General features: G+C 49.7%; 2 protein-coding genes, 1 non-coding gene and 1 pseudogene across 9 annotated transcripts in view; 2 read left to right on the forward strand and 2 right to left on the reverse strand.

The window, feature by feature from the left end:
• Positions 1 to 11733, forward strand: part of DCAF4 (DDB1 and CUL4 associated factor 4) — a 37634-nt gene extending 25901 nt beyond the window's left edge. For 3 of the 6 annotated variants that reach the window (XM_010355784.2, XM_010355793.2, XM_010355802.2), the window contains 6 exons: positions 769 to 848; positions 2787 to 2888; positions 3035 to 3132; positions 4530 to 4703; positions 5371 to 5485; positions 7570 to 8587. In XM_010355784.2, coding sequence (XP_010354086.1) covers positions 769 to 848; positions 2787 to 2888; positions 3035 to 3132; positions 4530 to 4703; positions 5371 to 5485; positions 7570 to 7763 — 763 coding nt within the window. In that variant the 3' untranslated portion in view covers positions 7764 to 8587. Of the gene's footprint in view, positions 1 to 768; positions 849 to 2786; positions 2889 to 3034; positions 3133 to 4529; positions 4704 to 5370; positions 5486 to 5865; positions 6003 to 7569; positions 8591 to 10269 lie in introns of those variants that run through there. The other 3 variants (XM_030931358.1, XM_010355797.2, XM_030931359.1) reach the window with 3 other exon arrangements.
• A 937-nt stretch (positions 11734 to 12670) lies between these two features.
• On the forward strand, positions 12671 to 12742 carry TRNAC-GCA. The gene has a single exon. It is a non-coding gene; the product is annotated as a tRNA-Cys (tRNA).
• A 695-nt stretch (positions 12743 to 13437) lies between these two features.
• Positions 13438 to 13731, reverse strand: LOC104656369 (annotated as a pseudogene).
• Positions 13732 to 19174: 5443 nt separating this feature from the next.
• Positions 19175 to 27423, reverse strand: part of ZFYVE1 (zinc finger FYVE-type containing 1) — a 60324-nt gene continuing 52075 nt past the window's right edge. For both annotated transcript variants that reach the window (XM_010355819.1, XM_030931547.1), the window contains exons 9-12: positions 25577 to 25747; positions 24817 to 24997; positions 24110 to 24223; positions 19175 to 20841 (exon numbers count right to left, since the gene is read on the reverse strand). In XM_010355819.1, coding sequence (XP_010354121.1) covers positions 20609 to 20841; positions 24110 to 24223; positions 24817 to 24997; positions 25577 to 25747 — 699 coding nt within the window. In that variant the 3' untranslated portion in view covers positions 19175 to 20608. The remainder of the gene's footprint in view (positions 20842 to 24109; positions 24224 to 24816; positions 24998 to 25576; positions 25748 to 27423) is intronic.

Below are 27423 nucleotides of genomic sequence, written 5' to 3' on the forward strand. Positions count from 1 at the left end.
AGGCTGGAATGCGCTCACATGCTCACAGCTCACCACAGCCTCGATTTCCAAGGCTCAAGCAATCCTCCCACCTCAGCCTCCCAAGGAGCTGGTACTACAGGCACACACCATCACACCCAGCTAGTTTTTGTATTTTTTGTAGAGAAAAGGTTTTGCCATGTTTCCCAGGCTGGTCTCGAACTCCTGGGCTCGAGTGATCCTCCTGCCTCAGCTTCCCAAAGTGCTGGAATTACATAGGCAGGAGCCACCACACCCAGCTTTTAACTATATCTGATTTATGTTTCCCTTTAAAAAACATCTGAAGCTGGCCGGGCACGATGGCTCACCCCTATAATCCTGGCACTTTGGGAGGCCAGGGCGGGCAGATCACCTGAGGTCGGGTGTTCAAGACCAGCCTGACCAAGATGGAGAAACCCCATGTCTACTAAAAATACAAAATTAGCCAGGCGTGGTGGCACATGCCTGTAATCCCAGCTACTCAGGAGGCTGAGGCAGGAGAATCGCTTGAACCCAGGAGGCAGAGGTTGCAGTAAGCCAAGATCACGCCATTGAACCCCAGCCTGGGCAACAAGAGTGAAACTCCGTCTCAAAAACAAACAAATAAAAACATGCGAAGCTAAATGTGGACAGTGTAAACGTATGTTGAATCTGGACGGTGGGGTTACTCTGTCCTAGGTTGTGTGCCGTATGACCTTCTGAAGGGTGAATGCCCATGCTTCCTCCCAGAGGGGAGCCTTGTGCCTAACTGTCCTTAACAGCTTTTTCCAGACTGTGCCTCATGGGACTCGCAGAGACTCCGGGCTGTGCCACCCTGCTCCCAGCGTCACTGTTCGTTAATAGTCACCCAGGTACAGCGTTCTCTTCCTTTGAAGAAATCTGTCCTGCGTCTCCCGAGAGCTGTGTGGGGGTGGCTTAGAGAGGAGTGTGGGGCCACTTCAGAGGCACTGTGGGAGGATTCCCTAAGCCTGTCCCAGGGTTAGTACCAGAAGCATGTGCTTTTTTTTATAGCATCTGCCCCTTTTTACCCATCTTGGGCCATTTCAGTCATTTCAGCAGCCAGAGCAGACTTAACATATATGTAAACCAACGTGAGATTAGAACACTGATTTGGATGCCTGTGCACATCATTCAGAAGACAACTCCGAAGGTCTAGAGCACCTCAGGCGCTATCAGGGGTACTTAACATTCTGCCTAGGTTAAGGCAATTTGACTCCTCTTTCCTGACAGCATTATTACATTTTCAGTCTATCAGAAAATTAGAATCAATAAGACAAGAGTGAGAGGCGTCTTAAGAGTGTGGGCTTCAGGCAGACCTGGCACGAATCCCAGCTCTGCCCCTTGCCAACTTGAATGGAATGTTGAACCTCTCTAAAGTGGACAAGGCCTTCCCAGTGCACGTCCATGGAGAATTAGATGAGATCACGCACATTTAGCCCAGTGCCTAGTATATTTCATCACACAGCAAGCTTATAGGCAGGAGTGTGTCTTACCACCATTTTACAGTTAAGGAAACTGAGGCAGAGGGTTTCAGAACTTGCCTTACAAAAGTAATTTTTAGTGTTGGAGGTCAGGCTCACAGTACCCTTTGGAGAGGTAGTAATTGGGAAAAGTATGTGAGGGAGGCCTCTGGGGTACTGGATTGTTTTATGTCTTTTCTTTTTTCTTGTTTGTTTGTTTGTTTGTTTGTTTGTTTGTTTGTTTTTGAGACGGAGTTTTGTTGCCCAGGTTGGAGTACAGTGACGTGATCTCAGGTCACTGCAACCTTCGTCTCTGGGGTTCAAGCGATTCTCCTGCCTCAGCCTCCCAAGTAGATGGGATTACAGGCATGTACCACCACACCTGGCTATTTTTGTATTTTTAGTAGAGATGGGATTTCTCCATGTTGGTCAGGCTGGTCTCGAACTCCCGACCTCAGGTGATCCACCCGCCTTGGCCTGCCAAAGTGCTGGGATTACAGGTGTGAGCCACCGCGCCTGGCCTGGATTGTTTTGTTTCTCAACCTGGTTGGCGGGTACGTGGCTATATTTAGTTTGTAATAACTCACTGAACTGTATCCTTACAATCTGCACGTTCTATCAGTGCAAAAGTTTATTTTTAAAAACATTTTATCAAAGCATGGTGACTCATGCCTGTAATCCCAACACTTTGGGAGGCCAAGGCAGGATAATCATTTGAGCCCAGGAGTTCAAGACCAGCCTGAGCAACATAGCAAGACTCCAATCTCTACAAAAAATAAATAATTAGCCATGTGTGGTGACTCACACCTGTGGTCCCAGCTACTTGGGAGGCTGAGATGGGAGGATTCCTTGAGCCTGGGAAGTTGAGGATGCATTGAGCCATGATCATGCCACTGCACTCCAGACTGGGCAAAAGAACAAGACCCTGTCTTAAAAACATATGTATCTTTAATAATGTGTGTGTGTGTGTCTGTGTGTTTGTGTGTGTGTATGTATGTATATATACACACTTGCCTGAGATCACATAGCTGGTAGGTGATCGAGGATGGGAGCCACCTTACCTCCGACAGTACACTACCTCCTTGATATCAGTACTATTAGTACTATAAACATGACTACTGGGAATGTTAACATACATGGATTTTCAGAATAACCACTTGTGAGCCAGGCATCCCAGCTGAGCCTCTCTCTCGCAGCCACAAAACCCAGAGTGAGGCCAAAGGTATAGACCCTCTGAGCAGCTATGGGCATATTTGGATGTTTTCTGAACCCAGTGGTCCCTGGCCTGCCTAGAGGGCAGCCACAATTTACATTCTCCTATCCCCTTAGCAGGAATAGACCGGCCTGGCATGCTCTGCAGTTTCCGGATCCCTGGTGCCTGGTCCTGTGCCTGGTCCCTGAATATCCAAGCAAATAACTGCTTCAGTACAGGTGAGCCTGGCTCCCCAGGTGCCCAGAGAGGTGCCCAGAGGTGTTAAAACCATGGGGTTTTAACAGACCTTAAAACCCCATGTAGCTGTCCCTCTCCCCAGACTATATGTGACATAATCTCATCAGCCTATCTCTGTCTCCACCAGGCTTGTCTCGGCGAGTCCTGTTGACCAACGTGGTGACGGGACACCGGCAGTCCTTTGGGACCAACAGTGATGTCTTGGCCCAGCAGTTTGCTCTCATGGTTGGTTGGATTGGGACAGGCAGAATATAAAGTTTGCCCCGTGCAGAAATTTGGCCAGATTAAAATTGGCCGCCTCTATGTGCCAATCTAGTCCTCTTTGACAGGGGAGAACGAGCATCAGGAAGGATCAGTGGGTTCCTTTGTAAGTGTGTCTGAGCTGAGTGAAAGTTGGTTGATCCAGAAAGGCTTGCCTGAGTTGCTCTAAACAACCTCTCATGGAAAGGAGTTGTGAGCAGTTCTTGGGTACTTGGATTTACCTAGCAGGACAAACTATCTTTAAAATGTGTAAGCTAAATACCAATTCTTCACAGCTCTCAGGTTATATATTTTATATATTTGAAAAATCAGGGCCGGGCACGGTAGCTCACGCCTGTAATCCCAGCACTGTGGGAGGCCGAGACGGGCGGATCACGAGGTCAGGAGATCGAGACCATCCTGGCTAACACAGTGAAACCCGTCTCTACTAAAAATACAAAAATTAGCCGGGCATGGAGGCAGGCGCCTTTAGTCCCACCTACACGGCAGGCTGAGGCAGGAGAATGGCATGAACCCGGGAGGCAGAGCTTGCAGTGAGCCGAGATCACGCCACTGCACTCCAGCCTGGGCGACAGAGCGAGACTCCGTCTCAAAAAAAAAAAAAAAAGAATTTAAGCTTGATAAATTCAAGTCAGTTAAAAAAAAAAAAAAACAGGCCAGGTGCAGTGGCTCATGGCTGTAATCCGAGCACTTTGGGAGGCCGAGATGGGTAGATCACGAGGTCAGGAGTTTGAGACCAGCCTAGCCGAGATAGTGAAACCTCTTCTCTACTAAAAATACAAAAATTAGCTGGGTGTGGTGCCGGGCGCCTGTAATCCCAGCTGCTCGGGAGGCTGAGGCAGGAGAATCGCCTGAACCTGGGAGGCGGAGGTTGCAGTGAGCAGCCGAGATGGCACCACTGCACTCTAGCCTGGGCAACAGGGCAAGGCTCTGTCTCAAAAAAAAAAAAAAAAAAAAAGTCATAACTATATTTTAAGGACTTTTCTCTAGAAAATACCATCTTTCCTTAAAAGTGAATGAACCTGCTGACCCGCTTTTAGTAGAGATGGGGAGATGGGGTGCTATCTCTGGGACTTCAGAGAGAAAGGCCAAAGGAGGCAGTGCATGGGGGCGGGGAGCAGGCAGCTCCTCGGACCTCCGTGCTGCCCATGAGGAGGACACGTGGGGTCTGGTTCTTCTGGTCACTAACAAGGAATCATCCTCCCTTCCAACTCCATTGAGACCCAAACCCTGACCAGCACGTGTCTGATCACACCATCCGACCCAGAGGCTGGAAGAGGGGTTATAGCAGGAGGACCTGCCCTGCCCAGCCTCAGAGGGAGGTCATGGTAGCCAGGACCGAGCAGGCCCTCTTTCCACAGGTTCCTCTGCTGTTTAATGGCTGCCGCTCTGGGGAAATCTTTGCTATTGATCTGCGTTGTGGAAATCAAGGCAAGGAGTGGAAGGCCACCCGCCTGTTTCATGACTCAGCAGTGACCTCTGTGCGGATCCTCCAAGATGAGCAATACCTGATGGCATCAGATATGGCTGGAAAGGTAGGGGATCATGAACTTTCTCAGGCCACAGGGTCTGGTGGCCCAGAGACCTGCCAGGGGAAAGGGTTCTGCTGAAGAGGTCCTCATACCTTGACCCCAGGCAGGGGAAGTTCACTGAAGACCAAGTGATTTGCTGGCCCTGCGTGGGGACTGCTTTGTTGCCCATATGAGTCTAATCTGATGTGAACCAAAGTGAAAAGGATTCTCTGGTTATGTACCTTTTTTTTTTTTTTTTGCGACGAAGTCTTGCTGTGTTGCCCAGGCTGGAGTGCAATGGTGCAATCTCAGCTCACTGCAACCTCCATCTCTCAGGTTCAAGTGATTCTCCTGCCTCAGCCTCCTGAGTAGCTGGGATTGCAGGCACCCGGATAATTTTTGTATTTTTAGTAGAGACGGGGTTTCACCATGTTGGTCAAGCTGATCTCGAACTCCTGACCTCATGATCTGCCCACCTTGGCCTCCCAAAGTGCTGGGATTACAGACGTGAGCCACCACGCCCGACCTGGTTACATGCTTTTGATGGACTCCAAGGCTCAGGAATTCGAGATGGAGATCTTCATGACCTGCACAGGCCACTGGAGACCACCTTGCCTTCCTGGCTTCACACTTGGGGACCACCGTGGTACCTCCTGGCCCCTCTGATGTCTCCTGGTGCTTCTTTCCACAGATCAAGCTGTGGGACCTGAGGACCACTAAGTGCATAAGGCAGTACGAAGGCCACGTGAATGAGTATGCCTACCTGCCCCTGCATGTGCACGAGGAAGAAGGAGTCCTGGTGGCAGGTACTTGAGGAAGGAAGGGGAAGTTTCACCCCATCCAATACTGTCTCTCAGGGCAATCCCAGCAACTTCAGCAGCAGAGGGAAAAGTTACCCCAAAACAGAACTGAATTGGGGGGAGTGTGGACAGTTGAGTGGGGAGACTAGGAGGGAAGTAGAATTGGATATATTAGTAATCAGCAGTGTAAATAAATGTCCACTAGGTGGACAGTCTCATCCCATGTCAGTGGGCAAACGTCACTTCAGAAACAGGCAGGTGGGGAGGTGCTGGGCAGCCTGGGTTTGGAGTTTGCATGGATTTCATCAGGCCAGCATAATCCCACCACGCAGCCATCGTACCCAAAAACGTGGGCTCCCTGTTGTCTCTACTCACATTTCCACCAGCGGATGCTGAGAAAAGAAGTTATGGTCATTGTAAAGATGATTGGCCCCAGCCCAGCGCGGTAGCTCACACCCGTAATCCCAACACTGTGGGAGGCCAAGGAGGGCGGATCACGAGGCCACGAGATTGAGACCATCCTGGCCAGCATGGTGAAACCCATTACTACTAAAATACAAAAAGTAACTGGGCATGGTGGCACCTGCCTGTAATCCCAGCTACTCGGGAGTCTGAAGCAGGAGAATTGCTTGGACCAGGGAAGTCGGAGGTTACAGTGAGCCAAGATTGCGCCACTGTACTCCAGCCTGGTGACAGAGCGAGACTCCTTCTCAAAATAAATAAATAAATAATTAATTAATTAATTAATTAATAAGATTCATGTCCCCTTTACTACCATCCCTGTGGCTCCACAATCTGCAGATTAGGAACGCTGTCTGGCCACTGAGCCCCAGGGAAGGGAGTTATCAGTTGATTACAGATGATAGTGGCCACAGCAGGCTCAGTGCTTTCACACTGAAATAGTGGCCCCTGACACTACAGAATGTGTTCTCAGTCTTCGTGAACCACCTCTACTGGTATTCCTATGGAAAGGGCTTATTCCCCATGGGACATTTTTGTGGCTAGGAAGCATCACTTTGTTAGAACGTTCTTAGACTTATTTACTATTCTCATCAACACCAGGACTTCGCTTCCTTTTTAAATCGATTTTTCACCTGTTTTTATCGCAGAAGAGCTCCTGTGAGCTGGATGATAGAGAGGGCTCAGCCTTGCTGAAAGGCAGATGCAGGTGGTCGCCAGCTGCAGTAATAAACTGCAGCCGGGATTCAGCTTCAGCCAAGGTAGCACTTCTGGTCTCAGAGTCACACAAGTGATCAGAATCACGAATGTGAAATCCATGACTGCCCAAGGCCTGTCCTCTTCTGCTGAAGTTCTCCAGTAGTATATATCATGTTTCTGGGCTGCTATAACCCATGCTGTTGTGTGTCACAGTCCTCAGAACTGGAGCCCTGAAGACTGAAACTGGTCTTAGGAACTGAAGCATTAAACCAGAAAGAGCTGTGGGGAGAGTTGTCAACCTAGTCCATCCCCAGGATGTAATGACTTTGACAGACTTTTACTATATCATGAAAAAATCAGGCCAGGTGTGGTAGCTATAATTACTAGCACTTAGGAAGCTTGAGTCTGGGAGTTTAGGACCAGCCGGGGCAACATAGCAAGACCCTATCTCAAAAAAAAAAATTAGGCATGATGGCACACACTTGTAGTCCCAGTTAACTCAGGAGGCTGAGGTAACTCAGGAGTTCAAGGCTGCAGTAAGCCCAGATTGCACCACTGCACCCCAGCCTGGGCGACAGAACAAGACCTTGTCCCTAAAAATTGGGAGAAATCAGTTGCATGTCACCTAGACCAGGTGGGCTGCGCTCACACTTGAACATTCCGTGACATCAAGAGCAGCAGAATCCCCAGACATTAGCCAGGATACCTCCAAGCCACTCGTGGCATCACACAGCCAACCAGGGCATCTTGTCATTGTTCTAGCACAACAGGGCGACTGCGTTATCTGTAGAAATGCTGTCTGTTAATGAGTTTGTGTTTTGGCTCACATGAAATCACAGCCCTGAGGAATCTTGAGAAGCCATGTCCACATGTAGGTGAGTTTTCCTTTGCATTCTCTCACTAGCCTGCCATGTGTCTTTCCTCTTTCCTAGTGGGCCAGGACTGCTACACGAGAATCTGGAGCCTCCACGATGCCCACCTACTCAGAACCATACCCTCCCCGTACCCTGCCTCCAAGGCCGACATTCCCAGTGTGGCCTTCTCGTCACGGCTGGGGGGCTCCCGGGGCGCGCCGGGGCTGCTCATGGCTGTCGGGCAGGACCTTTACTGTTACTCCTACAGCTAATTCTGCAGGGTACAGCCCAGAGCTATGTGGATTTGACTTACGGGAGGAAAGTGTAACTTTTTACTGCATCTGATGAGGGCGTTTTAAGTGACAGTGTACACAGATCCCATCCTCTGGCTGCTAGGAGAAAAGTGCTGAACGTTCCGTGTGGAGACACTCAGGAAAGTTATTTGAGTTAAATTGCTGGCTCAGAGCTTGGAAGTCCTTTTCATAAAAGGTACCTATTTCCTTTTCTTACTGAATTCTTAGAACTTACTTAACCCTCCCTACCTTTTCTTAACAAAAAAAGACTTTTCTAAGGACTGAAGATTGGCAAAAACTAAAAGCTTCTTCCATCAAGAGCCCATTGGAGAAGCCCAGCGATGAGACCGTGAGATAGTTTGAGCCCTCGGTGCCTGGGTCCCAGAAGACCTGCATCTGTACTTGGGGAAGCCAGTGGGAGAGGACGGGGAGGTTACTTCTCTAAGTCTCTGCAGAAATATTGAAGGCTGGAGTTTGGAATCCTTAAACTTGGCCTTCTCAAACTCAACAGCAGATCTCTGGGATTCTCCTTTTATTATCCAAAGGCATTGGAAGGAAAGATGGATCTTCTTACATGCTAGGAGTTTTAAACAGTCCTTAACATGCCTTTGTTGAAGCACCTTCCAGAATGTAAGGTACAGCAGCTCTGGTTTCTATTACAGTGACTTGAATGTCAGATTCAAGGGCCTGGCATCAGAGTGAATTGGTTTTGACTTTTTGTAGTCTAGGAGCGACGGTTTGTGAGATGTTTATTCAGTGTTAAAGAGCCTGTTTTTCTACCAAACAATAAACCAAGAAAAGAATCATGGTGTGACATGCGCTTCTGTGAATGACTCAGGAGATCATGAAGCTTGGGCTGCTGGGACCAGCTTTCATAGCCTTCCTGGAGAGCTTCCCTGGGCCCCTCCAGACCCACTCTGCCCTCATCATCTCTCCATCTCCACCCTGCTCTGTGCATGCCCAAGAGACTCACCTCTGGACTAGGTCAGGGTTCCCTGGCTCCCAGCAGCCAGGTAAGTTCAGCCCGTGGGAAGCAGCAGCAGAACACAGGGCAAGAGAAGAGGAAGGTGGGATCGCTGGTTCCCCGGCTCCCTTCTGGCTGGGCTATGGGTGGCTGTAACTAAAACCCACCACTTCTATTGGAAAGTGCTCAGAGAGAGCCGGGTTCCAACAACTCACCATTTGTCTCTTCAGACCTACAGCTGGTCATCACACCTCACTGCTGCTGGCCCAGGATGCCTCACTAGGTAGACTCTCAGCCACTTGAATGTTCCATCCATTTCCTGCCAGTACCCTGACTAATACAACGTATTCTATAGAGAACCAAAAAAAATTTTTTTTTGAGGCACGGTCTTATTCTGTCACCCTGGCTGGAATGCGGTGGCACGATTTTGGCTTACTGCAACCACCACCTTCTGTATTCAAGGGATCCTCCCACTTCAGCCTCTTGAGTAGCTGGGACTACAGAGACAGGGTTTCACAGTGTTGCCCAGGCTGGTGTTGAACTCTTGAGCTCAAGTGATCTGCCCATCTCGGCCTCCCAAAGTGCTGGGACTACAGGCATGAGCCATCACACCCAGCATCAACTCATGTAATTTTACGACAGAAGGAACCATAGTCTGGGGAGGGAAAAAGGAAGAACCTGAGTGTTTAAAGGCTTGAAAATAATTCAGTGTTAAAGAGCCTTTTGAAAAGGCTTTTTAATTTTCTTTTTTGAGACGAGTCCCACTCTGTCACCCAGGCTGGAAGTGCAGTGGCACCATCACAGCTCACTGCAGCCTCAAACTGCTGGACTCAAGCGATCCTGCAGTCTCAGCCTCCTGAGTAACTGGGACTACAGGCGTGTGTCACCACACCTGGCGGTTAATTTTTTGATTTTTTTTGTAGAGATGGGTCTGGCCATGTTACCTAGGCTAGTCTGAAACTTCTGGATTCAAGTGGCCTTCTTGCCTCAGTCTCCTAAAGTGCTGGGATTATAGGTGTGAGCCACTGTGCCCAGCCTACTTTGTTTGTGTGTTTGTTTTTTGTTTTTGTTTTGTTTTGTTTTGAGACGGAGTTTTGCGCTCGTTGCCCAGACTGGAGTGCAATGGTGCCATCTCGGCTCACTGCACCCTCTGCCTCCCGGGTTCAAGTGATTCTCCTGCCTCAGCCTTCCTGAGTAGCTGGGATTACAGGCATGTACCACCATGCCCAGCTACTTTTTTTGTATTTTTAGTAGAGACGGGGTTTCTCCATGTTGGTCACCGTGGTCTCAAACTCCTGACCTCAGGTGATCTGCCTGCCTCAGCCTCCCAAAGTGCTGGGATTGCAGGCTTAAGCCACCGCACCTGGCTCGGTTCTTAAATATATTGAATCTGTCTGCCTGAGTTACCTAAGGCTGTGACCTCTTCCCTCTCCCACCAGCAAACCCCAGGGCAATTTGTACTGTGCCCTCTCAGCATTGTGGGTGGCTGGCAGTCTTCTGTATTCTCTTCCCCACTTTCAGGATCATGGTGGTACAGGAAGGGATGGCTGGATAGTAGATTACATCCACATCTTCAGGAAAGGACAGAGATACCTCAACAGGAGAAGTTGGGCAGGGACAGGCAAGTGCTGCCTCCATTTCCAGCCTCATCATGGTTCCTAGGCCATAGCGAAGCCTGGTTGAGGGGAAGAGGCCCAGGGACTGCATCCTTCCAGCTTTTCTTCACATACACAAGCAGATGGTGCCACAGTGCTCCCTGATATTAGCTGATAAGCACCCACTGTATGTCAGCCCCCCCGCCCTGTATTTTTTGAGACATGGTCTCACTCTGTCGCCCAAGCTGGACTGCATGAATTGCAGTAGCACAGTTACTACTCACTGCAGTCTTGACCTCCTGGGCTTGACCAATCCTCCCACCTCAGCCTTCTGAGCAGTTGGGCCCACAGGTATGCACCACCACACTCAGTTAATTTTTTATTTTTTGTAGAGATGGAGTCTCCCTATGTTTCCCAGGCTGGTCTTGAACTCCTAGGCTCAAGTGATCCTCTGGCCTCAGCCTCCCAAAGTGCTAGCATTACAGACATGAGGCATTTATAAGGTGCTTCTCACCCTCACACTAACCCCACAGCACAGTTTGGGAAACAAGTTTCTTGAGTTAAAGTGGTTTGGCAAGAAGGGCTGAGCTGGGATTAAGATTCCACTCTTCCCAACTCTGAAGGCCCTGTTTCCCTCACTGCTGTGTCCTGCTCATTTTCCGGGCCCAGATTAACAACAGTGGGAAAGAGTTGAGAGAGATTTTTCTAATAGGGTAAACCCTCCTCCCAGCCCCGCTCTACCATCCTGGGCCACTCCTCTAGTCACAGGATCCTTTGTACATTTGGTCCAATTGATTTTGAGCTCATCCATTTTTTCCACATGGGTTAGAGACAAGGGTGGCATTATTCTCATTTCTCGTGAGAGAAAGCCCAGCTCTGCCAAGCCCAGAATTTCTGACCCCTCCTGTCCCAGCACAAACCATTCAGTCTTCCCGCAGTTATTCCTGTTGCGGGATTTTATTTCTAGGAACCCTGTCCCTCAACCTTACCAGCCCTTGGCTTTTCAACCCAGAGGCTCGGGACATTTGAGGATTGCATGTTCAGCTGCGGGCATGGGGAATGCAGTGACTACGCCTGGTTGGCATCCCATACCACACCCAGGGGAATGGGGAAGCCAAGAGGTGGACTGAATGCAGGCTCAGGCCTCTCTCCTCGCCCCCGAGGGCATCCTCTCCAGCAGGTGACTGGGCATGACCACTGCAGTGCTGGTCTGAAACCGGTCAGTGAGTTCAGTGGAAGGTTTGACTACCATGGGAACACCCCAGCTCTCTGCCAGAGCACATCTGTCTTTGGAGCGGTCACCCACCTCCCTCTGTTCTAACAGCATCTCTTCCCTTCATAGCCCTCAACCTGAATTTCTAAGACAGATGTTTAGATGAACTCTCAATGTTACTTCACATGAAAAAACTTTGTGTCTCCAAGTGTGCTGTTTCTTCCCTGAGATTGGAGAAAGGAGCCAGCTCTATTCTTGGCTTCTCTTCCCCCTGGAAAGGCAATGAGGGGAGAAAGGGCTTCTCGGGCCTACGCCCTTGCACTCCATACCAACGAGTGCCAGGTTTGAAAGGAGAGGCTTCAGTTCTCTCCTGCCAGTGGGATAAGGAGGAGCCACACTACTCAACCTCAATAAAGCACTTCCCCAGCTATCAGCAGAGCCCCAGGTCAGAGCTGGCTATTGTTCCATAAAGAACAGAGCAAAAGCCAAGCTTCGTGGTTAATGCCTGTAATCCCAGTACTTTGGGAGGCTGAAGTGAGGCCGAGACGGGAAGATTGCTTGAGCTCAGGCAGGTGGATCACTTGAAATCAGCCTGGGCAACATGCAGAAACCCTATCTTTACAAAACACACACACACACGTGCGCACACTTTATATATAGATAGAGTCTCACTCTTAGTCCAGCCTGGAGTACAGTGGTGTGATTTCAGCTCACTGCAACCTCCGCCTCCCAGAGTTCAAGCAATTCTCCTGCCTCAGCCTCCCTAGTAGCTGGGATTACAGGCGCCTGCTACCACGCCCACCTAATTTTTTTGTATTTTTAACGGCGATGGGATTTCGCCATGTTGGTCAGGCTGGTCTCAAACTCCTGACCTCACCTCAGCCTCCCAAAGTGCTGGGATTATAGGCGTGAGCCACCATGCCCAGCCCAGGATGTCATTTTTCAAGTATTCCCTTTCAATTTATTGGTGGCCAAGGGAAAAGCCAAAGCAGATGATGGATAATTAAGAAGGTGGGGCTTTAGAACACAAAGCTTGCCAGAACTCTAGTGTGGGTGGAACTTGATTGTATTGAGTCACCATAAGTGGACAAGGAAAGAGTTCCCAGCAGGTGAAGGGGGTATAGCTCAGGGGTAGAGCATTTGACTGCAGATCAAGAGGTCCCCGGTTCAAATCCGGGTGCCCCCTTCCCGGATGTTTTCTCACTTCCATTTAAAAGTAAATACTGTCAGCCACAGTCTTACCAGAAGATAAAGGAACTTTCAACTTGTTCTTGTGTTGAAATTGTTCCTCCCACATTCCAGCTGACCACTAGGACAAAAAGCCTCTTTAGGACCTCCTTTGTATTCCATTAAGACCAAGTCCCTGAGGAGATTCTAAATCTATGAGGAAGTCTGAGAGCTGTGAACACAATTTGGCCATCGGATGTGTGTTGGAGTATATATATAAATGTTCCTTCAACATATATTTTTGAAAACTTAGTACATGCAAAGTTCCCTTGAATTAAAACATGAAAGAAGGGCCGGGCACAGTGGCTCACGCCTATAATCCCAGCACTTTGGGAGGCTGAATTGGGTGGATCACTTGAGTTCAAGAGTTCAAGACCAGCTGAGCCACATGGCGAAACCCGCCCCCCCCCCCCCCCACCCCCCGTCTCTACTAAAAATACACAAATTAGCCAGGCATGGTGGTGCGCGTCTATAATCCCAGCTACTTGGGAGGCTGAGGCAGGAGAATTGCTTGCAACCAGGAGGCAGAGGCTACAGTGAGCCGAGATCATGCCACTGCACTCCAGCCCGGGTGACAGAGAGAGACTCCATCTCAACTCTTTGATGACATCCTTTGCCATGGTCGTTAACACTACACAACTGCAACCAACCACTTTATGGGTTTTCCCTGTCAGTTTTACAGTGGCCCACCCCTTCCCCTAGTTTCTTGTCATCAACCTTAATTTGGGTGATCTGGTGTTCAGCACCAAGGGCCTTCACCAGCCACACAGGCAGGCTCATCACAGTTGGGGACAGCACACAAGGGTGGGCCCAGTGCTTGTCTAAGGCTTTGGCAGCTTCTCGAATTCCACGTGCTAGACCATCGTGGATGAGGGCGGCCTTCAGGGCCTCTTGTACAGCAGTAATAAGGTCCATGATACCTCCAGCAGTGATGCCTTCCTGGCCCATGGCGGTGGGTTTAGGGAGGAAGCTGATTCTCGAACACACCTGAGCCTCTGCCTCTGCGACTCAGTGGCGGCGGGTAAAGAGCAACAGTTGGTTCTTGGTTAACACTCACTGCACCTAAAATGTGGTCTAGGTTGCATGAAAAGGGGTTAAACTTGGCCAAGACGTTGAATAAGCATTTTGGCCTGTTTGCTTGATACTACAGTCTCTGAGCATTTTTCTTTTTTTTTTTTAGACAAGGTCTCACTCTGTCGCCCAGGCTAGAGTACAGCCGGCGTGATCTTGGCTCACTGCAGCCTTGACCTCCCAGGCTCAAGCAATTCTCCCACCTCAGTCTCCTGAGTAGCTGGGATTACAGGCGTGTGCCACCACACCGAGCTGATTTTTGAGGTTTTGGGGTATTTTTGTAGAGACAGGATTTTGCCATGTTGCTCAGGCTGGTCTAGAACTCCTGGCCTCACGCCATCCACTCACCTTGGCGTCCCAAAGCACTGGGATTACAGGGTGAGCCATCATGCCTGACCTTGAAGGATTTTCCATTTTGCCCTACTCCCCAGGTGACAATGAAAGGTAGCAAATGAGCAGGTGATTGTGGTGGCAGCACGGAACTGTGATAGACCCCTTGCTAACTAGCTCAGTGTTTGCTTACTTACAGCCTTCTAGTGACAACAATGAATCGCTCACACTCGTTATCAAAAATGCCCACAAATACTGGCTGGGTGCGGTGACTCACGCCTGTAATCCCAACACTTTGGGAGGCCAAGGCGGGCAGATCACTTGAGGTCAGGAGTTCAAGACCAACCTGACCAACATGGTGAAACCCCGTGTCTACTGAAAATACAAAAATTAACCAGGCATGGTGGTCCACGCCTGTAATCCCAGCTACTCAGGGGGCTGAGGCAGGAGAATCCCTTCAGCCCTGGAGGCGGAGGTTGCAGTGAGCCGAGATCGCACCACTGCACTCCAGCCTGGGCAACAGAGTGAGACTCCATCTCCAAAAAAAAAAAAAAAAAAAAAAAAAAAGCCCACAAATACTGCCTCCTGTCCCATGTTGCTGTGGACACCCTACACTCCAACTGGCCCAGCATGGTTTAGAGGGTACTGCCAGCCTCCTAGGTGTCCCCGACAAGGTTCCTCACACAGCAGCATCCTTCATCTAAGACCAAGTCAGCCCCTCCCTATTACCTGTCAACCCTAGATCTGTCCTGGTCTAAATCTTCCACCTAACCATCCCCACAAACAATTTCAGGCTAAACTCCATTTCTTCTTGATTTCTCCATTTGCACATGTTGCTAAAAGGCTCTGGTCCCACTCTTTTTTTTTTTTTTTTTTTTTTTTGAGACGGAGTCTTGCTCTGTCTCCCAGGCTGGAGTGCAGTGGCCGGATCTCAGCTCACTGCAAGTTCCTCCTCCTGGGTTTACGCCATTCTCTCGCCTCAGCCTCCCAAGTAGCTGGGACTACAGGCGCCTGCCACATCGCCCGGCTAAGTTTTTGTATTTCTTTAGTAGAGACGGGGTTTCACCGTGTTAGCCAGGATGGTCTCGATCTCCTGACCTCGTGATCCGCCCGTCTCGGCCTCCCAAAGTGCTGGGATTACAGGCTTGAGCCACCGCGCCCGGCCTGGTCCCACTCTAAGTCTGTCCTCTGCAGTCCATCCACTGTACTGCCACAGGAATGATCTTTCTAGATCTTTGCTTTCGATGGCTTCCTGTGCCTCAGATAGTGTGGCCTTTTGTCATCTGACTTCATATGCCTCTCCATCCTCTTGCGCCATCTCTGCCTCACACCTGGTGCTCTCGGGACACCACGTTTCAAGCCTGTCCCCCACACGCGCGGGCCTCTACTTGAGCCACCCAACTTCTTTTCGTCCAGAAAAGTCCAACTTTTAAGGCTCAGCATAAAAGACACCTCAGGGAAGTTTCGTTTCCCCAGCACTTGACACAAGTAGACACTTGTTAAGATAGATGAACCATTTTGTGTTTTGCCAGCATGATTTTGTTTTCATTCCTACAACCCTAGGAAGTAAATTTCCACACTTTACAGAAGAAAAGACTGAATCTCAAGAGAGTGATTTGCCCAAGGTCTTCTGCTGATACATGTAGCAGAGCCAGCTGGGGCTCCTAGAAGTTCGAGACTCTATTAGGCCCCTTGTGTTGGGGAGAATGGGCTTCTTACTGTTCCTCTGGACATTTAAGATCTTTTTGGGTTAAGTTCAACCGTTTCCCCTTTTCTCCCTCTTTCCTTAAGACTCACTGCCTCTGCCTCCCACGGTACCTTCTGACTTGGGCCTGGCTATCATATCTTTGCTCATGTCTCCCTGCTTGCTCCTACTACCTGCCGGCCTGCTTGCACTCTTGGCTTCACGTGAATAAAAGCAGCTGTTGCAATACCGAAAAGGGTATTCTCTGTAGATGCCATAATCTGAGCAAAGGCGTGCAGACACAAATGCTCCTCGTAGTCCAGGGCAGTCAGAACTGAGTTGCCGTGGTGGATGGGAAATCCATTCAGGCTCTGCTTGTGTTGCAATATTTTTGTGTTTGTTTTCATAGAGACAGGGTCTTGCTATGTTGCCCAGGCTGGTCTCAAACTCCTGGCCTCAAGTGAACCTCCCACCTCAGCCTCCCAAAGTGCTGGGATTATAGGCACGAGCCACCATGCCCAGCCGAGTTCCAGTATCTTTGGACATGAAATGGAGTTATCTAAGGATAATGCCAGAGCGCCAGAGAGATTCTGGCTAGAGTTCAGGGTATGGCCAGTTTAAGATGGCCGTTAAAAAAGTGGCAGTGGATAAGTCCCTCAGTACAGCATCATGTACTGGAGGACTCCAGGTCCCACTGTCTACAAATGGTAGTGTCAAAGACGGCTCTGGTCAGATGAGCCTATCACTAAATTACAGATTATCTAATCCCATAAAACCCCATACCCTATAGGCTTTAGTGTTCATGAGTATGTGATGATTTCCAAAGTACCTTTAAAAAAAAAATTATACCAGGTGCAATTTAAGAGTTAGGAGTTAGAATACGCTCAGATTTTGTACAGTAACTAAAACATCTTTTTCATGATGAGAATAATTACAGACTACGATTGTGGGTTCCATTGTCTCTCTCTAATGGTGGTGGGTCTGAAATGGAAAATGCAAATATAGCTGCAAAATTAACATTAAATCAGTTTTTTTTTTTTTAAACAATTGGAAGCTGGCCAGGAGCAGTGGCTCATGCCTGTATCCCCTGCACTTTGGGAGGCCAAGGCAGCAGATTGCTTGAGCCAGGAGTTCAAGACCAGCCTGGGCAACACGGCAAAACCCCATCCCTATAAAACTAAAAAAAAAAAAAAAAAAAATTGGAAGCTTAGCTCGTGTTATAGGCTAGATCAACTTGCTTAATCTCTCAGCCAGTGAGTCTTTTTAGTGAAAGATAAAGTTGCTCTGAGTGAAAAAGTGTTACCGCCCTCGGCCATGAGAATATCCAAGGCCAATGGAAATAATCAATGCTAAGCTTGCTGACCACACTAGCAGGTACTTTGATTCTTACCTTTCCTCCTAAGGAGAAGATACTGACCTTACCTGGAAATGCAAAAGAACTCACAAGCTGTGAAGGGGAAGGAAAACGGGGAGAAGCTCTACAGTGCGATGGTGATAGAAGGGGTCTCGGGCTGCCTGGACTCAGGCCAGCTTGGAGTGTGCCCGGCAACACTGGGTTCTGATCCTCAGGAGCCAGTGTCTTAGGCTGTAAGACAAGAACCCTACTGTGGACCTTCCAGTATGGTTGTGAGAATTAATCATGTAAAGCTCCTAGCATAGTGCAAGACACGTAACAGGCACCTAAATGCTGGTTCCCTGTACTCTTCCGGTTCCCAAATAAATCAGCAGTTAAATCCAAGGGATGTGTAAGGATCCCACTCGGTCTCGCTGACCAGGAGACTGCGTCATTATCAGCCACAAGTTGCAATCTCCAGTCACAGCCCTCAGGGATATGTTCAACAACTGTCTCCACCTATGAGCAAGTCTTTTAAACCAGAAAGTGATTAAAAGCCTCTACGTGGCTCCCCTGAAAAGGAGAGGGGATGAAACTCTGTTACTACATGTCAGGATAGTGGTTACTCCTGGTGGGGGAGGGGCCAGTTCTTGGAGGACAGCCAGGTTCTGTTTCTTAATCTGGGTGCTGATTCGTTATGTAGCATTCTGTTTGAGAAAATCAAGCTGAAGTATAGATATATAATGGTTCAATCTTGTTGAGACAGGGTCTCACTCTGTCACCCAGGCAACAGGGGCATCTCTGAGGCACAAGCAATCCTCCTACCTCAGCCTCCCGAGTAGCTGGAATTACAGGTCTGCGCTGCCACACCCAGCTTTTTTGCGGGGAGGGGTTGGTTTTCTTGGTTCTTGGTAGGGACAGGGTTCACTCACCACGTCGCCCAGGCTGGTCTCGAACTCCTGGGTTTAAGTGATCCGCCCACCTTGGCCTCCCAAAGTGCTGGGATTACAGGCATGAGTGACCGCGCCTAGCCAGGACTATGTATTTTAAACAGAGGGAGTGAAAATCAGGACTAATACCCCATCTCTTCTACTGTGCGAGAGGATTCCTCAACAGACCCTCACATGACAGCTGCCAGAGCGTAACCCGGAGAACCCAAGCTGTGAAACCGCTACCGCTGAGCCTTGCTCAGCCAATGCCACGGCTGTCGAAAGGGGGTCTGCCGGGTGACCCCGGTTGCAGAAAGGTCTGAGGAACAGCTCCAAGGTACAGGATAAGTAATGAGTGAGAATGTGGGGGCCCTCTAGTCACTACAGAGAATTCCATGACCGTAAGCTATTGCCTTCCCTACATAAAGGAATATTCATGACAAGCTCAAAGCTCTGGTCCGGGTGGGGCATGCTATCTAGCAAAGGGCTGGGGACAACAGGCTGTGGTCATGATACTGACATCCACTCCACAGGATCATGGTTTGGGGGTACTTGGCTATGGTGTTTGTTTTGTTTTGTTTTAACAGAGTTTTACTCTTGTTGCCCAGGCTAGAGTGCAATGGTGCAATCTCAGCTCACTGCAATCTCCGCCTCCTGGGTTCAAGCAATTTCCCTGCCTCAGCCTCCTGAGTAGCTGGGATGACAGGCGTGCGCCACCACACTCAACTAATTTTTCATATTTTTAGTAGAGACGGGGTTTCTACATGTTGGTCAGGCTGGTCTGGAACTCCCGACCTAAAGTGATTCCCCCCACCTCGGCTTCCCAAAGTGCTGAGATTACAGGCATGAGCCACCACGCCTGGCTGGCTATGGTTTTGAAAAAGTTCTTGTTTGTCAGAGTAAAAGACTGCAGTATTTGCAGGTAAAATATTACCACCCTAGAAACATGCCCCTTACTTGGCCTCTGCTTTGGAAGCCACCATCAGCTGGAGAGAGACGGTGGCCAGAAGGCACTGATGCAATGAGAGGAAAGAGCCAGCACAGTCGAGATGCAGGAAGATTCCTTTATGATGGCGAATTGGATGGTACACAGTTCTAGAGTAGGGCCCCAGTCACTGGGCCCCAGGAGGCAGGAGGAGCAGGGCTGAGAGGGACGACACACTCCAGGGCTCATGTCACACCGATACGCACGCCAGGAATGACTGCCATATACTTCCCTAAAGCTCAACCCATCCGCCAGTTCAGTCAAGAATTACACTTTAATTCTTCATGTTTGGCCACTGAAGATCAAACCCACCATGATGACAGATTTCAGCACAACGGGCTCTTTCCAGTCACGACAGACAGATGTCCAGGCTCTTGAGGAGAAACAAAAGTTCCTTTGACTTCTCTTGCAAGGACCAAAGAGATAAATTTTTTCTTTATGATCTGTTGAAATTATATATAGACTTTTAAAAACAACAGTCCATCCTGTGCTCTGCTTCCCTGGAAGGTTTCTCATGGTCGCCCCTCCGAGAGCTAGAGGGGTTATGTGTCGGGGAACAAAGGATTAAGACACTTTAAAATAAGCAATGAAAATCCTAGTGCGACACTCAGAAGCAGACGGTGGGCTCGAGGGGACGGAGGGGTGGGAGGCGGGTGCTTCGATTGAGGAGCTGGGCGCCGCCTTTTGGGAAAAGCCGAGTGGAGAAAGAAGCGTCGGGGCAGGAAGCCCTGCTGGGGAAGGCTCAGTTCCTTCCTTGCCATCCCCTGGGGGACCAGTGACAGCACAGCCCCTGCATTTCCACTTCTCAGGGCTGAAGACCCGACCTCTGACCCTCCACCCACTCTGGTGACCTGCACACTAAGTTGGGTGGTCTCTGACTAAAACATGCTTAAGCCAAGAACTGGGATTCGACTCCCAGGAGACCCAGGGAGAATTCCCTTCAGGCCGTTTCAGGCAGGAAGGACCTGGGAGGCTCACTCCCCAGGCAGCTGACAGGCATGGAGGGAAGAGCCAAGGACAGGAGAGGCTTCCAAGGCTCCCACAGCAGCAGAGGGAGGGGCCAGGCACGCGGTGGCCGTGGACCTGGCTCGGCTCGCAAGGAAGACGTGCTGCCACTGCCACCTCACCCTGTGCGGGGGCCACTGTGTGAAGTCTTCGCAGCCAGCAGCAGCCTCGATATGCCCCAAGTGCCTTTCATATGTATATATGAGAGAGATATATACACATATATATTCATTATTTTTAACTGAAATAAATGCAACAGATTCACGTTCATTCCCCTTTGTGTTGAGTTGCTCAGTCCCCTGCCCTGAGGGGTTCATGCCTTCGGGCCTGCCGCCAGGCTCACCTCCACTAAGGGAAAGTGGCCCTGGGATGCGGAGAGGAGAGGACACACACCACAGCAGGTGACCGGGAGGAGGGCCTACCTCGCGAGACTGTTTCTAACCCTGAGAACCTAAGGAATTGTGAAGGACTCGGAGAGGGGGCTGGGGTTAAAGGTCACCGGGCTTTTTATTGCAGTTGAAGCAGACTCGGACGGGATGGTCCCAGCCACGAGAAGGGACAGCCCGGCGGTCATGGGAGCACTCGTCACAGAAGCCCTGTCCGCAGGCCCGGCAGTGGTGCTTGGAGAGCTTGATGCTGAACTCCTTCCGACAGTTGTGGCAGTGCAGGATTTCGTGGTCAGGCACCCAGTACGCAGGCCTGGCCGCATCCTTGACCAGACCTATAGCGGGAACAATGGTCAGGACACCCAAAGCCCAATACCCCAAGGCCCAACTAGGAAGAGGGCATCCTCAGATGCTTACTGGCTTATAATCCCAACTGCACACAGAACCGCTGACAGAGATTTTTTAAAATGCAGATGCCCAGGCTCTGCCACTCATATCCAGATCAGAGTCTTTGGGGCTGTAGCATAGGCATTGATTTTCCCTTTTCCTTTTTCTTTTTTCTCATTTTTAAAAGTTTTTTGGAATCAGAGTCTCATTCTGTCGCCCAGGTTAGAGTGCAGTAGCACAATTTCAGCTCACAACCTCTGCCTCCTAGGTTCAAACAATCCTCGCACCTCAGCCTCCTAAGTAGCTGGGACTGTAGGCGTGCACCACCATACCTGGCTGATTTTTGTAGAGACAGGGTTTCACCATGTTGTCCAGGCCGGTCTCGAACTCCTGGCCTCAAGTGATCTGACCATCTCAGCTTCCCAAAGTGCTGGGACTGTAGGCCTAAGATTATAGGCATGAGCCACCGTGCCCTTTCTTTTCTCTTTTGTGACAGGGTCTCACTCTGTTACCCAGGCTGGTCTCAAATTCCTAGGACTCAAGGGACCCTCCTGCCTGAGCCTCCCAAGTAGCTGGGATTATAGGCATGCACTCCCATACCCAGCTCCTTGATATTTATATATCTTTGAAGCCCTCTTTGTAAACTGAAGGAGCAGCCATGCTAAGAAGCCCTGGAAGAACTATAAGGAAGTCTGGGCTCTGGAGTCAGACACTCAAATTCCAGTTCTATTGAGATCAGGTTAATCAGCAGCTGCTGGATTAAGAAAGGTTAGCTAAGGCTGGGCATGGTGGCTCACAACTATAATCCCAGCACTTTGGGAGGCAGAGGTAGGCGGACCACTCGAGGTCAGCAGTTCAAGACCAGTCTGGCCAACATGGTGAAACTGTCTCTACTAAAAACACAAAAATTAGCCAGGCATGGTGGTGTAACCCCAGCTACTTGGGAGCCTGAGACATGAGAATGGCTTAAACCTGGGAGGTGGAGGTTGCAGTGAGCCAAGATCACGTCACTGCACTCCAACCTGGACAAAAGAACAAGAGTCAGTCTCAAAAAAAAAAAAAAAAGAAAGAAAGAAAGGTTAGCTAACCTCTCAGGGGCTTACTCATCTTTAACAAGCCACCTTCAAGAGCTGTGATGAGGATGAGAAGAAAGAACATGCCTGACATACTGGCCCGGTACCCAGCACCCTGTGGGTGCTCAGGATGGGAGCACTTAGTAAGGACAGCCAGCAGGCTATGCTGTGCCTTCTGTGCCAAGGGCAGTCCTTGCCTCTCCCAGGTACCCCTGAGGACAGATGCAACCTGAGATTTAAGCTTGGGCAAATCCAGCAATTCCTACGTCATCTACTCACTTTGTGAGCCGCAATGAGGAAATCTGCTCCAGGCCATTTTCATCACTACCCACGTTTGCTTGCTCCCCTACCATGTGCCACGCTGCCCCAGGCCTGGCCAGCCTTGCCTCAGCCTGCCATGCACTGGTTGATTTCCCTCCCTCTCCACCTCGCCATCCTGAATACAAATACCCCTCTCACATCCAGGGCTGGGGAGCTATCTTTTTTTTTTTTTTTGAGACGGAGTCTTGCTCTGTCGCCCGGGCTGGAGTGCAGTGGCCGGATCTCAGCTCACTGCAAGCTCCGCCTCCCGGGTTTTACGCCATTCTCCTGCCTCAGCCTCCCGAGTAGCTGGGACTACAGGCGCCCGCCACCTCGCCCAGCTAGGTTTTTTTTTTTTTGTATTTTTAGTAGAGACGGGGTTTCACCGTGTTAGCCAGGATGGTCTCGATCTCCTGACCTCGTGATCCGCCCATCTCGGCCTCCCAAAGTGCTGGGATTACAGGCTTGAGCCACCGCGCCCGGCCAAGGAGCTATCTTTTTTTTTTTTTTTTTTGAGATGGAGTCTCGCTCTGTTGTCCAGGCTGGAGTGCAGTGGAGCCATCTCAGCTCACTGCAAGCTCTGCCTCCCGGGTTTACGCCATTCTCCTGCCTCAGCCTCCTGAGTAGCTGGGACTACAGGTGCCCGCCACCACGCCCGACTAATTTTTTTGTAGAGATGGGGTTTCACCGTGTTAGCCAGGATGGTCTAGATCTCCTGACCTCGTGATCCTCCTGCCTCGGCCTCCCAAAGTGCTGGGATTACAGGCCTGAGCCACTGCACCCGGCCAGCTATTTTAAATCTTAAACTAACAGTCTGGCTGGTGTGACAGATTAAAGACAGCCATAGAATCTTTGACCCACTTTCCATCTTTGACACTTCTGCCCCCTCCCTTGAATCTAGGCAAGCCCTGTGACTGCAGCAGACTCCAGGAGATGACAGCAGAAGTGCCCGTCTGCAGTCCTAGGCCTTAAGAGATGTGCAGCTTTAGCCAGGTGCAGTGTCTCACACCTGTAATCCCAGCACTTTGGGAAGCAGAGGTGGGTGGATGACTTGAGGTCGGAGTTTGGGACCAGCCTGGTCAACATGGTGAAGCCCCGTCTCTGCTAAAAATACAAAAATTAGCTGGGCATGGTGGCACGTGCCTGTAATCCCAGCTGCTCAGGACGCTGAGGTAGGAGAATCGCTTGAGCCCAGAAGGCAGAGGCTGCAGTGAGCCAAGATCGCACCACTACACTCCAGCCTGGGTGACAGAGTGAGACTCCATCTCGAAAAAAAAAAAAAAAAAAGAGAGATGGGCAGCTTCCACTTTCTGTCTCTTGGAACATTAGCTCCTGGAACCCTGACATCACTTAAGAAGTGCCAGAGGAACCACTGAAGAGGCCTAGAAGATACACAGAGCAGGTGAGTCTCTGCTACACACAACCTAATTGTCCCTGCCAAGGCACCCAGCTTGTAAGTGAGGTCAGCTTGCACCCTTGAGACCAGACCACTCCAGCTGCCACCCTGGAATATCAGGTAGTAACTAGAGGCAATGCCACTTGGAGCTGAATAATTACCCTTCCTGACTTCTAGACCTACAAAGACATCAAAAATGGTTGTTTTAAGCCTTTACATTTTAAGGTTACACAGCACTAGATGCTGTAAGAGAATATGGCCTCCAGGAATAAACATGAAACTACTAAGGCATTCAGCAGAAGTAAGCAAATGTATGGCACTGTGTAATTGATTCCTTACCGCCCATCTCAATATAGGTTGGCAAGCCTCTACAAAGTGAGAGCCCAGGGCACCCGAAACCCCTCAACCCACATCCGCTACACCCAAGAGAAGCACTGCCAGGCCCACCTAGTGGTATGTCAATGGCTGTCACCACAGCTCCCAGAGTGTTCTGCACGGCTTCGCCCACCTTCCGAGCAATGAGTGTTCCACCTTCATCGTCCACCTGTGCCTCGGTAATAGCTGTAGACAATAATAAAGGAAAAGCTGTCACCTCTAAGTCCTCTCCCAAATGGAAAACTCAGGGACCAACAGCAGAATGCTTCTGGATTCTGATCCCAGACACCACTGTGCTGTCCTGCAACTATTGCAAGGGTCTGCGCTGTGGGTCAGGTCGGCCCAGACCCTGAAATTAGATGACATCTGTTAGTCCTTTATCTGCAACCTTCCAGGGCTCCTTTATCACCCTTTTAAATTAAGGCAGAAAGGTTCTAGGAGCAAAAACTAGAATGTTCTCAAAGGAGAAGACTGGTCTAAGCCATCTCTGGTAAACACTGCAGCCTTTTCAGAACTCAGCTGCTATGTGTGCATCCCCTTCCCCCAGAAGCACCTCTGCAGCTGAGAACACAGGACAGGTTCGAGCCCCTGAGGAACAGCACCCATAGGACGCTGTTAACAAGGAGCTTAGAGGCTGACTGGTCGAGACCAGAAGTGCTCTCACAAGGGAGATGTGGGTAGAAGCGGGATTGGGGTGTCTGGATATCCAGTTCTTAGCACCCAGGGCCAAGGTGGGAGGTTCTCCCCTCCACCCCTGCAGCTCCCAGGCCCCACATTACCTAACTGGACATTCCTGGCTTCGTAGCAGTTGTCACACACCCGCACCGGCGCAGGGCCCCAGCCCCGCTCAGGCACTGGCCGGGTCTTTGATGAGCAGCTGTCACAGAAGCCCTCCCCACAGGCTCGGCAGTGATGCTTAGTGTCGTTATCTTTAAAGGACGTCGCACACTTGTTGCAGCTCTGTTCCAAGCCCAAAACAAAACACAGAGGCAGGGAGGTATGGTCCATGTATGCTCAGCTGAGAAAGTCAACAAGACCCTGGAGCAAGCAGAAACTAAGGCAGGTGGTGTTAGCTCAACAAGGACAAAAGCTTTCTAGTAACGCGTTATCTGAGAGTGAAAAGGAAGCCTGGTGGGCAATGAGTTTCCTTTCACTAAGTGTCTGGGTTGAAGCTGGGTGCTCTCTTGCTATGGATGCTGCAGCATTAATGGATCAAGCTGAGGATGACCCTAAATAACCTCTAAAGACCCTTTTTCCTCCAGATTCTCACATATCTAAGCAATATTCACTGGTCATCGCACACAAGGAAACTAAAACTCACCAAAGAGAAAATACTTGCAGGAAAACACGAAGGAAAACCAATGGACAAAGAGAAAACGGCTGCCTCAACGACTCCTCCCCTTCCCAGTACTCACAGAGCTCACGGCACTGGCAGAAAATGTTTGCATCTCCCTCACAGAATAAGCTTAGCACAGGGCAAAGCGGCATTAGGCAGGATGGGCTGTGCCAGGGGTGGAGGGGCATCCTGCCACACCATACCAGAATCTGGGAGTTGGGCCTCCAGTAGGCAGGGGCGATCTGGTCTGTCAGCCAGGAAGTCACAGCCTTGGTGGGTCCAAGGCTAAGCTCAGACACTGACTGAGCCATGAAGTTCATCCCGTCCAACAGGCGCTGGGCGGCATTGTTGTTGTCCTTCAGAAACCCATCAGTCTGAAATGAAAAGCAGGCTTCCATCATGCTCTGAGAAGGGAGTGAAAGGAAGGAGGAAGAGGGATATTTGGTGAGTTGCACTCTCACCGTGGCCAACTCAGAACCATTAACTCCCTGGCAGGGAAGAACGGAGACACACCAGGAATCCCTCTGGCTTTATTCTCTCCAAAGCGACCATAAGATTTGATGTGTATGGGAGGCCGAGACGGGCGGGTCACAAGGTCAGAAGATCGAGACCATCCTGGCTAACACGGTGAAACCCCGTCTCTACTAAAAATACAAAAAAAAAAAATTAGCCGGGCATGGTGGCAGGCGCCTGTAGTCCCAGCTACTCGGGAGGCTGAGGCAGGAGAATGGCGTGAACCCGGGAGGCAGAGCTTGCAGTGAGCCGAGATCGCACCACCGCACTCCAGCCTAGGCGACAGAGCGAGACTCCATCTCAAAAAAAAAAAAAAAAAAAAAAGATTTGATGTGTAGCTGTTCAATTTAGGACTTACTAAGCCCATATAATGCAGGAGATGACACCTCCTCCAGGAGGCCCCCCACCGCAGGCTTAGTTAAGAATCTTTCCTCTCAGTTCTTCTAATACTTGGACATCTCTAGGAATCCTATTTCTGTGTGTCTAAGTACAATATCCATTTATGTATCTGACTCCCTGTTAAACTCTGAACTCCCTGACAATAACTCTTTTTCACTTTTTTTTTTTTGTATTTTGCAAAGTAACTAGCTCAATGCTGGGCATAAGGTACACAACAATGTATGCTGAAATAATGAATAAATGAAGGAAGGAATGAACGAGCAAACAAACAGCAGGGAAGACATCTGTATCCTCCCTAATTTCAAGGACTGTGAGGAATGTGACCTGACAGTAAATTACTGCAGTCCTGTTTTCCTGGAATATAAACTATCTTACCACCTTTACTTTCGTACTATAAGGCCATGTTAAATCCTTGGGACAGAATGGCATAAACCATTATGCCAAGGAGGTGGGCTCCAATAATGAGACTACTATACAATAACAGATTTCAGTGGGCCTGAAAATTAGAAAAAGGAGGAGAAAAATAAGGAAATCTTCAGTTTTATGGTACCTATAGGATCCAGGAAAGCTCAGGAGGGGACCTGCAGGTAGGACTAGGCTGAACGGTTGCTTTAGGAATCACCCAGCGAGGACAATGTCGCAGAGTCAAATAAGTCCCTCAGGGAAAATCACTTGTCTTTTTCGCATGAAAGGAAAAGGTTTTGGATTTGTTGTGATTTATGGACAACGCTAAGTGTGAACAGTGATTTAATGCAGAATGAAAGCATGATATCACTGCCTCATAAACAGATTTATATTTCTGACATCCGGAATTCAAAAATCAAATTAAAAAATAATCATTAGGCTGGGCACCATGGCTCACGCCTGTAATCCCAGCACTTTGGGAGGCCGAGGTGGGCGGATCACCTGAGGTGGGGAGTTTGAAACCAGCCTGACCAACATGGAGAAACCCCATCTCCACTGAAAATACAAAATTAGCCGGGTGCAGTGGTCATGCCTGTAATCCCAGCGACCTGGGAAGCTAAGGCAGGAGAATCACTTGAACCCGGGAGGTAGAGATTGCAGTGAGCCAAGATCTCACCATTGCACTTCAGCCTGGGGAATAAGAGCGAAATTTCGTCTCAAAAAAAAAAAGAAA

This window comes from Rhinopithecus roxellana, chromosome 5, assembly GCF_007565055.1.
Source record: "Rhinopithecus roxellana isolate Shanxi Qingling chromosome 5, ASM756505v1, whole genome shotgun sequence".
Lineage (NCBI taxonomy): Eukaryota > Metazoa > Chordata > Mammalia > Primates > Cercopithecidae > Rhinopithecus > Rhinopithecus roxellana.